General features: G+C 35.2%; 1 protein-coding gene across 1 annotated transcript; it reads right to left on the bottom strand.

Annotated features, from left to right (window-relative positions):
- Window positions 1-2,840: 2,840 nt before the first annotated feature.
- Window positions 2,841-8,474, bottom strand: LOC104211491 (uncharacterized RNA-binding protein C1827.05c). The gene is made up of 9 exons (XM_009760551.2): window positions 8,376-8,474; window positions 7,808-7,925; window positions 6,532-6,646; window positions 6,354-6,409; window positions 5,122-5,169; window positions 4,919-5,016; window positions 4,425-4,494; window positions 3,738-3,848; window positions 2,841-3,162 (listed from the first exon to the last, which is right to left on the bottom strand). Exons 2-9 carry the CDS (start codon window positions 7,904-7,906, stop codon window positions 3,115-3,117), a joined length of 645 nt encoding a protein of 214 aa, XP_009758853.1. The 5' UTR covers window positions 7,907-7,925; window positions 8,376-8,474; the 3' UTR covers window positions 2,841-3,114.
- Between the last annotated feature and the right edge of the window lie 2,232 nt (window positions 8,475-10,706).

Raw genomic sequence — 10,706 nt, 5'->3', positions numbered from 1 at the left:
AAGAACACGGAGATTTTTACGTGGAAAACACCTGGCTCAAAAGGTGAAAAAACCACGACCTACTACTTAGTTGGATTTTCCCAAACTTCCACTAAAATCACTGAGCCAAAACAGCATTTACAAAAACTCTTTGTAAACCTAAGGATTAACTGTAATCTCGTTGTGGCACACAGCCTCAAATGTTGTGACAACTTCAAGTTAACTCTAACTTGAACACTCTAGGTATCTAATACAATTGCTTCTATGAAAACTGAAAGGTACAATGTAAAATCAGCTACTACAATTGAACTAGAATAAAAGATAGACACATGGAACTAGTTTTTCTATCTCGTTCAAGTAGCTTCAGGATTGCACACTCGAATCACACATAAATTGCTTGCAAAATCGCCTTGCTCTTTTGCTCTCAATTTAAGTTTAACTTCTGCTTATGTGCATTACCTGTAAAAGAGAACAACACTGACATTTAATAGGTTAGTAATCAGAGATTGACTAGGATTCAAATGCTACTCTTCTATCGTAGAAGAGTTCAAGGTGATCTCAAACTCTAACACTATCTCCGTCCTAAATTGTGTTCTCTTCATGTAAGGAGTCTTTCTCTCCTTATCCAATATGCAATCTTTTCGATCAGATCAGGAGATATTGCTTCTCGATCAATTAGATTTATCTCCTTCACGTGTATCTCACATGCATAGGTTGATCATGACTGTGCTTCACAAGATGGACCTGGTCCATGTATGAGTTCTTTTGTCAATCTTCAAAACTTCACATGTTCTTGGGCCAACACTTGCCTTTGACATTTTCTTGCATTCTAGTTAGGTAGGTGTATGAAAGGGAAAATTTTATTTTGTGTCTCATACAACTGACACTAGTTGTATGAGGTATCTTTTTTGTCTCACAATTTTGTGGACCCAAAAGTGTAGGATTGAGTTCCACAAATTTGTGAGAGAAAAAGGAGTCTCACACAACTAATGTCGGTTGTGTGAGTCACACAATAAAATTTCTCGTATGAAAGTGTTCTCATACTAAACTTGTTGTACGCCACATGTATCAACTCCTTTTTAATAAAATGGAATGGATCTTTCAACAAGATATTTATAGGTTCTTACAGCGAGCTAACAATAATAACTAAATATGTGATCATATATTTAGAGAGATTTAGTGGATGTTTTTAACTAGAACCCACGTGAAGCCATAAATAACATTGTAGATCGCTCATACTTTCAAGTTTCAACTAGACTTCCATCGGATGAGTTCCATTTTGATAAACTTTTTAAGAAAACTAATAAAGTTTTATTACATGTTATATTTGAACTTGATGTATACTTGTCATTTGTTGAAATTAACAATGCATAATAATATGTAACATAAGATAGAACCCAAGGACGTAGCCTAGTAGTCAATGAAATGGGTGGAGAACTATGAGGTCTCAAGTTCAAACCCTGTAACAATATTTTAATGCCCTTTATTAGACAAATGTCTTACCCAAGAACATGTGGCAAACTTCTAAAAGGGAAGAGATAAATGGAAAGAAGCTTTTGAAAAGTGGCAATTGCTTTGCCACGTTTCTTTCCCTCAGCGTATGAATCCATGCACATGTGCCTATAAATAGGCTCTCAATTGGACAAGAAATAATCATTAGCAAGATAAATAGGCTCTCAATTGTTGTCTTTCTTTTTGGTAGTTTAACTTTTCTTGTTCCCCTCTTTTAAATAGCTGGGTTTGTAATATTTAATTTTGCTGATTCCTGTATCCTCTAGATAAATAGAGATGGACTTGTTTAATCCTGGGGAAACATTTCAGATTGCTGAAATAGTTTCTTAGGACAGTGCCTAGCACGACTCAAGCCAACTTGTGTATCTACTTAGAAATAATAATATTGCAGTATTATCATCATTATTTTCCGGTGTCATTTCCCTACAAACCCCAATGAAGACAAAAAGCAGTGGGTTATTTCTTCCTTTATTTGGTACTTGTTGCTAGTGGAAGGTGGCAAGCGCTCAAGCTGGCCTGAACGTCATGGTTATCAAAAAACATTTATGTAACGTGGTGAACGGCAGTCGAAACTTTTCAACTCTTAGCGATTAGGGTTCGCAATCAATATTGTTCATACATAATACTTGACATGAAGTAATGTTCACCTAAAAATTTAAATTAATTTTCCTTTGATTGGTGATATTGCAAAATCTAAAGAAACATTAATAAAAGAATTGAGAATGACAAGAAATAAAAAGTAAGCAATGTGCAAATTGGCAAAAAGATAAGAAGATGGATAGAAATAGAGCGAACAAAATATTGGAGTAGGATATCACATGACTTTGCCAAAATAATATACATAGAAAGTTACCTAACACGGAACTAAGGAAAGGGATGTTCAAGTAAAAATTCAAATAAAAATAAAACTGTAGTTCACTAATAGAGACATGTCTCTTGTCTCTTCTTTAGTATTACATCCGAGGCTTCAATATGCTGAAATTTTTTGCGTGTTGGAATTTTAGTATGAACTTACTTTCCGTGTTATAGTAAAATAGTAACTTTTTCAATGACTTTGCAAACACTGGCTATTTTTGAATGACCAGTCCAAAAACTGGCTAACCCGTGCTATTTTACGCGCATGTATGCGTTAAATTAAAAAAATCAATGACCTATCGTCTATAAAAATCAAATCCACTACTGTCACAATAGAAGGTCAATTTCCCCCAATTAGTACTAGACAAATACTGTAAATACTATTTGATCTAAAACGAAAAGGAGATCCACAGTTTCCGGTAGGATTAAATTTTTCCTAATGAAAGAAAACCTGAACCCTACGTTAGAAAAAAAAGTTTCTGATAGCTTTGAGGTTAGGACCAAAGAAGAAAAGCAATTGCTTTACAGTAAATAGATGATAGATTCAAGGTTTACAATCATATATAAAATGCAAAATTCATCCTTGTCTTCTCATTGTCAAAATTGAAGAAATCCAAGGTTATCGATAGTCCAGAGGTCTCTGGCAACATACACTGTAGCAAAATAATGTGGCCGGCAACCTTCCAGTTCAGCGGATCCTCACGTACATACTAATCAGCTTGTTGCCATAGATACTATTTTTAGCACACATACTAACCTTGGAAGGATTTAATCTGCAAACTTGATCTTTTTTGGTGCAGCCTGAATTGCACCCACCTGCAAATTACATTGTAAACGTTAAATTCACTTTTATGCTTCCTAATCGGAACTTTCACCACCTAATTCCAGAAGTGTTAGGACGGCATTCCACTTTTCCGTCTGCCTACATAAGTTATGAAGGTTTCCTTTCTACCTTATTGAGCTTAAACCATTCTCATATGCTGTTTATTATAAAATATAACAGTGTCATGTACTATGAAACATATCTAAAATCTCATATTTTATGCCTCTGACGGAAGGGCTATCCAGATATAGCTTTCTCGAGCATGATGCTTTCTTTGCTGTTTTATATGTTTCTGATGGAACAACCTTTTTTTACCATCCTTGAGATTAAACAAGCAAATTCCTTAATTTTATTTGTTAACAATTCTAGTGTAATATATCCTATTCAACAAAGACATCATGATCAATCGTTAAATGATTTCTCATGCAACGGAAATACTACTCACATAACTTTCAAATTAGCCAAAGATCAAAAAGGTAGTTCCTGGACCAGTTAGTAACATGCATAAATAAGTAGAATTTGCAGCACAAGATAGTACAAAATGTAATAAAGAACAAGTGACTCTTACCATTTCTGGGCACTCATAATCAATCCTAGCTGCCTCGATCTTCTTTCGCCTCTTTTTGTCACGTTTTAGAATTCCTTCAACCAACTTGTTATGCTCTTCTAATGTTCTTTCCTGGATAGTTATCAGCATTGAATTAGTTAATATTTAAAAAGGGTCAATGAGATCTCATAGGACTAGGGGTGGCAAACGGGCGGGTCGGGTCGAATATGAGCATATCGAAAACGGGTAATGCAAAAAACAGATAAATTGTCCGACCCGATCCATATTTAATACAAAAAAAACGGGTTAACCGGCAAATAACATGGATGTCCATATTATCCATGGCTTCTTGAATATGATCACTTTTGGAAGAATTATTAGTCTTCCAATCTTAAAAGAACCCCCAATTTGAGGATTTACAAATATAAAAGTTAAACCCATTGGTTATCCATTTTCTAAGTATTATCCATATTTGACCCGTTTTTAAATAGTTCATTATCCAACCCATTTTTTAATGGATAACATCAGTGGATAACTATTTTTTTAACCATTTTGCCACCCCTACATAGGACTAACAGACCATGCATCTCACATTTTGCACTACTATGTAAACTTGAGAGCTCATAGAACAAAAAGCAATGCATCTCGAACTTTTGCACAATCATGTAAATATTTATATCTCACACACACGCTTGATCAAAACCCTACCTTGTCTTGACGCTTCCTTTCAATTTTAACCCAATCCAACGGTTTGTACCAGCGGTTCACACCTTTCCACCTGGAACCAAATATACAAATTAGAGCAAAACATTAATTCAACCACCACTACAGCAAGCCATTATAGTCTTCTTTTTAACAAGTCTTTTCAAGCCATTACCGGCCTTAAGCAAGGCCAGGTAGCAGATTCAATTTAATAAGAATGACAAGATTAGAAATTGAAGACTAGTCGCCTAATATTGTATTAGGCACCAACTGCCCCCGCGCTTCAATTTAATAAGAATGACAAGATTAGAAATTGAAGACTAGTCGCCTAATATTGTATTAGGCACCAACTGCCCCCACGCTCCAAAGGAAACAAAAAAGAAAGAATGGAAGGGAAAGAAAAAGGTTTTGAAGAGCTCTTCCACTTAGCGATCCAAGAAATATGAAATTATAAGATGAATTTAATCCATAACAATCCATTTAAAAAAATAAAACCTTACAATCTGGGATGAACATGTTCAGAAGGAATAAGACGAACTTGCAACAAGTGCTCAAATAATAGATAGTTATGCATAGTATCCGCAACCACTTTAGCAACCTGCAAATGTCCAAGAAAACCAAAGATAAGATAATGGAAAGAAAACGTCCGGCTGGATTCTGGGATACTCTAACTATGGATAAATTACTCAGGAATAGGAACAACCTCAGGGGACACAAATTCTATGAAGCCAAAATGCTTTGATTTTCCTGTCTGTCACGAGGAAAAGACACAAGAAAACAGAAGTAAGGAAAGAATCAAAAGATTACTGCATAGAAACACAATAAGAAAGGTAGAAGTGTATTGTGAACAAGAAATTTGAAGAATGAATCTGACTTGAAGCCCTTAGTTCCTGAAGCCACACACACATAATTTGGACCAAAATTTAAATATTTTGAAGATGAGCAGATCAAAATCTTTACACAAAGGATAACCACCTTACAAGAAGCAGCTTTTAGCTTCACAGATGACCGACTACAACACCCCATAAAGATTGGGAAGGATATAAATATAATTTATTTTATCTTTGAAAGAAGAAATATCTGGTAATACAGTTAGGCACTAAATTGCTCAGACTCGGGTGTCCAATACTGGTGCAAATTTAGAGATCGGATCCTTCATGATCAAAATTTTAAGATTTTGGGTATAGATCCAGGTGCAGATACGGGCGCGAAGATTCGGATAAAAATAATTCAAATATCTAAAAATACAGTTATAAAAATAAAAATCTGTCTAAATTGTTCAAGAGGAGATCCAAGGAGATAAAAAGAAAAGGACAAACACAGAAATTTCTATATACAAGGTGTTCTTTTTTCTTCAATTTCACCCTAGCTTTTATTTTGATTTCAGAAATCATTGTATCTATCTTATATTTCTCCAAAGATTTTGGCCAAAGTACCCAAAACCGGTTGACCTGTACCGGTACGGATCCCACACCATGTCGACACAGATACAACACCGAAAGTGAAGAGTCCGAGCAACTTAGGGTAGGCGTGATAGAAGAAGGCACTAGGCAAATGCTAATAAGGTTTTTGTTGGGGAATGTCGCTGGGGGTAGTGGAATAAACTTGGATATTACACAGAATCATACTGCAGCAAAGCTCCACAGCTACTCATGTGCTATTTTTTTTCTTGGATCAGTTAATCATATGCTAAAATCTACAGCCCCTGCAGGTACTCTTTCTAAATTACTATGACTAATCACAGATAATGAAAAATGTCATCACTTTTTAGGTACTTGAGTGATCCCACCAACAAGCTTGGGTCTCTCTAATTCTGAAGTCGTCAGATTGTGACAATAAGCATAAAAATGAAAGTAGGCCAAGAAGACAAAATAAGACAAAGATGTCAAACTACACTGAATAAATTAAAAATAAAGAATTAGCTGGAGTATTCACCTTTTTGTTTCTTGCAAGTCTAAGCCTCTTAATTGTACCAAATTGCTTAAAGAAACCTAAAGACAACAGAAGCAGAACACGGCACAACAGAGTTATTTAACTTGGTAATGTTACAAAGAGGATAAAAGCTAAATAGGCTCATTCGAAAGTGGACGAAAAAACACAATGTGAAGCAAACCTTCCATTTCATTCTCATAAAATCCATGTGGAATCCTTCCAATATACAACACTGTCGCTTTACTTTCTCGTACTTCAATATCTGGAAGTTTCCTAGCTGGCCCACCTTCCAACGGCTATTTATTAAGGGAAAACACAAGTCAGACAAAGCAAGCCATTGCCAAAAAGAAAATCTTCTACTTTCTTCTCTTCTTATAAAACAAAACAGCTGAGAGACTTTGCCTTTACAGTAAAAGAGACTAGTTTACTCAAAGCACAGCAAACAAAGGAAATGACATAGAGGTGTAGCTTTTATATGATCGAAGCAACCAATACACTTATTGTAAATTAAGGCTGCATGGAGAATAACTGACACGAATAATGCTCGTTGGCTGAAAATTACCTACCAACATTGCTGCCTCTACTGACTCGTGAACAAAGGAAATGACATAGAGGTGTAGCTTTTATATGATCGAAGCAACCAATACACTTATGGTAAATTAAGGCTGCATGGAGAATAACTGACACAAATAATGCTCGTTGGCTGAAAATTACCTACCAACATTGCTGCCTCTACTGACTCGTGACTCATGGCTTAGTGACACTCCGTGTCATAACCAGTGTTGTCAAAGGCGAAAAGACTGACTCGGGGCTTTTAGCGCAAAACACAACTGAAGTGTGGGCTTTAGTTAAAAAAGGTGAAATAGAGGAACAAAAAAAAACTATATTCTTCATAAATAATGATTTTACTTAACAGCTAATATATCTTCTTGCCAATCAAATTTATTATTTACTACCGCTCTTTTTAAGATAGAATTAATGGGCAATGAAGCCCAAACTTTAGTGTCTTGCCTACACTGAAGCGCAACCTAAATGAAGAGAAGCGCCTACCCCAAGCTTCTCTGAGCTTCAAGGCTTAAGCGCGCCTCAAATGAGGTTTTGACAACACTGGTCATAAAGGGTACCCAATAAGCAAATCAATAGTAGAATAAAGAGCAAAATCTGTTTAAACTGTAGTGCTAAAACTTTTAAGTTCTTAAAGACTGCACTTAATTTTGTCCCGGCATCTTTACCGAAAAGAAAATTATCCCCAGCCATTATTCTAGAGGAGAGAATTCCTCATAGCAAAAGGGAGTATTCCCTCCGTCCCATTTTATGCAATGTTGTTTGACTAGGCTCATTTACTTTTGAAACTTGTGGTCTATAAAAACAAAAAAAGAGAATAAACAAAACGGTTCTCAATGTTTCTTTCTTGAGCGTTGAGGTGCTTTACAAATTGTAATATGGCATAAACATACCAGAAAGTCAGCAGCTTTATCTTTAGAAGCAGATAATTCGGGAGTACCCTTCTTCAACTTCTTACTTATGTCTTTCTTCCTTGCTTTAGCACCACCCATCTCTGTCAAAATAATCTTGCTACACCCAAAAAAATAAAGAAATATACATAACTTCCACTGGAAATATAACATAGTAGTACGATTTTTGGATTCATTTATCACATGGGTAGCAAGTAAAAAGCTAATTAACCTGTAAAAACTATAAATAACTATAAAAATGAGCCATTATTACTCACAGGTCGCCAAAAAAAAAAAGGAACACAAATTCTAACTAGTTAAAAATTCTCTGTCGACCTAAAATAGTTTCACTAGATATATTATCAACCACAAAATTTGGATCTATTTATCACATGGGTAGCAAGTAAAAATACAAATTAACATGTAAAATCATAAACAACTACTATGAAAAAAGAGCCATTATTACTCACACTGGTAATAACAAAAAGAAGGATGTAGATTAAGCTAGTTAAAATTACAACTTAGGTTTTCTTTGTGCAATAGAGTTAGAAGTATTGAGTAAACTTATTACCAGAATAACTGAGCTGAAGAAAAGAGGTGTCGGCCGGAGAAAGAGATGTAGAGGAGCAAAGCGCGAGCTTAAGGGGTTTGTGAAAGGAATAACAAACCTATGCTGAGTTTATTATTATGTCCAATTTGAAGAGTGGATATGGGCTTTGTGAATTTGAAGTCCGTTGGGCTAAATGGCAATTGGGCTTGTGAATGTGATATCTACGTGGTAACAATTGCACGGGGCGCCCTGGTCGCCCCCATTTAACCTATACCCATTTTTAAATTTTTTTTTTAACTTGTGCCCACTTTTTAAACAACTCCAGCCCCCTTTCTCCTCCTTTCTCCTCCTTCGTATTCTTCTTTCTTCTTCTACAACGATCCTCTGGAAAAATATGCCTCTAAGTGATAACAGTTTTAACATTTATGGTTTTTCATATCAGTCAGAATATTAAGTGCCAATTCTTACTACTTAAAATTATATATTTTGTCTCGTTTAATCACCACTTCACTCACACATTTAGTTTTGCAGGCTTCAACACAATACAATTGTGTTATTTGAATCCAGCAAGATGTTATGCTCTGTGTTGTTGTCTCATAGAATTCTTCGATTCCTCTAGGATTAATTTCCGAAGATGGTGAGACCAATGCGTTGACAAACTTAAACGTGAGTGAAAACTACGGATACCTTGTATACTGCGTACATACTGGACAAAAGAAAGAAGAGTTTGGATCAGATAGCATAAAACATGAGAGCATAAAACATGCTGAAGTTAATCAAATATAGAACAAAAACTTTAGCTCTAGAGCCGAAGTTCCCCAGTTACAAAGACAAAAACTTCAGCTCTAGAGCTGAAGTTCCCCAGTTACAAAGACAAAAACTTCAGCTCTAGAGCTGAAGTTCGCCAGTTACAAAAACAAAAACTTCAGCTCTAGAGCTGAACTTCAGGCCCGGCTACTAGAATGCTGAAGTTTTGTGTGATTGTCTTTGCTACTTCAGCCCCGTATGTTGAAGTTATGCGAAAAAGCGGGTACACTTGCAATTTTTTTTGCAAAGCGAGCACAAGTTAAAACGTAACACAAAAAGCGGGTATAGATGCAAATGCCCCTCTACGTGTAATATTAGAAATTAGCCATTTTTACCTTGCTATTAAAAAAGCTACCTTTAGCCATTCCATTTAAATGCGGGTATATTTTGGACAAAAGTACCCCGATCACACTGAACTACTCCAGCAGTCGCTACTGAATTTCAAATATTCTACGAGTGAAACTCTGGCATAATAGACTGGAGTCGGAAAAACTCTCTACATGTGAAATTTAAAATACACGGTACTGGACTTTAGAGCTTTTAAAAGTAAAATTCCAGCACGCTACACTGGAATTCAAATATTTATAGGCTCAAAACTTAGCAATGATACCTTATTTGAACTCCATGAGACAATCATGGAGTTCTAACTTCAGGATATTATCACTAAGTTCAAAAGAGGTACCATTGTTGAAAATATTCCTTTTAGGTTCAAATCCCAACAACAATTATTTGGGTTCAAACCTTTATAGGTTCGCACGCCAGCAATGATTATTGAATTTTGTTCAAACCCCAGTAACGATTATGATCACCTAATTTTTGCGTTACATGAAAATAACTCTTAAAAATAGACCAAAATAATTTTAATTGATTTTTAGGAGTTTTTCTTTATTTAGTTGCATTTCATGCATTTTTAATATTTTAAAATCATAGAAAAAATCATAAAAATGGTCACGTTTTAATTTCATGCCATCTTAGATTCAATTTGCATGTTGGAATTAGTTTTACTAAAGTAAAAAATCACAAAAATGGTCATTTTTACATATTTAGATTTTAGTATTTAAAATTAGCATTTTTCTTTAGTTTTGAGTCAATTAGTTGTTTAATGTTAGAAATAAATAAAGAATTTTAATTTCTACAAAAATAGATTAATTTAATTAGGATTTTTAAAATTAAAGAAAAGAAAGAAAAGGGGGATTAAGCTATTTTTGGGTCTAATTTTGGATATGGACCAATTTGCATGACCCAATTCTCTCATTTATGCCCAGCCCACCTCTCTAACCTACCCAAACCCCCTACCCTTTAATTAAAAACCTAGACCTAAGACAAAGGGAATTAGATTTTGGGACCTAAGAATAAAAAGAAGGATCTCCCCTTCCAAAAAGATAGCGTCGTTTACCCCCTCCCCCCCCCCCAAAAAAAAAAAAGAATCTCTCCCTCTTTGAAGAAGATAAAAAGTCATAAGACAATCCCCTCCCAAAAACCAGACCAACGGCGCAACACCCTCTCCCTTGATTTTTTTCTTCATCTTCATTCACTCTCACTCCC

Source organism: Nicotiana sylvestris, chromosome 11 (genome assembly GCF_000393655.2).
Source record: "Nicotiana sylvestris chromosome 11, ASM39365v2, whole genome shotgun sequence".
Taxonomy (NCBI): Eukaryota; Viridiplantae; Streptophyta; class Magnoliopsida; order Solanales; family Solanaceae; genus Nicotiana; species Nicotiana sylvestris.
The sequence above is the reverse complement of the archived record's forward strand: the minus strand, read 5'-3'. Positions and strand labels throughout refer to the sequence as shown.

What these genes read in the sequence shown, in the direction of transcription:
- LOC104211491 (XM_009760551.2), bottom strand. Translation starts at nt 7,906, where the DNA reads ATGGGTGGTGCTAAAGCAAGGAAGAAAGACATAAGTAAGAAGTTGAAG. An exon ending in TAGAATTTGTGTCCCCTGAG is followed by an intron (nt 5,017 to 5,121) that starts GTTGTTCCTATT and finishes GGACATTTGCAG; the next exon opens with GTTGCTAAAGTGGTTGCGGA. An exon ending in AAAGGAAGCGTCAAGACAAG is followed by an intron (nt 3,849 to 4,424) that starts GTAGGGTTTTGA and finishes ATAACTATCCAG; the next exon opens with GAAAGAACATTAGAAGAGCA.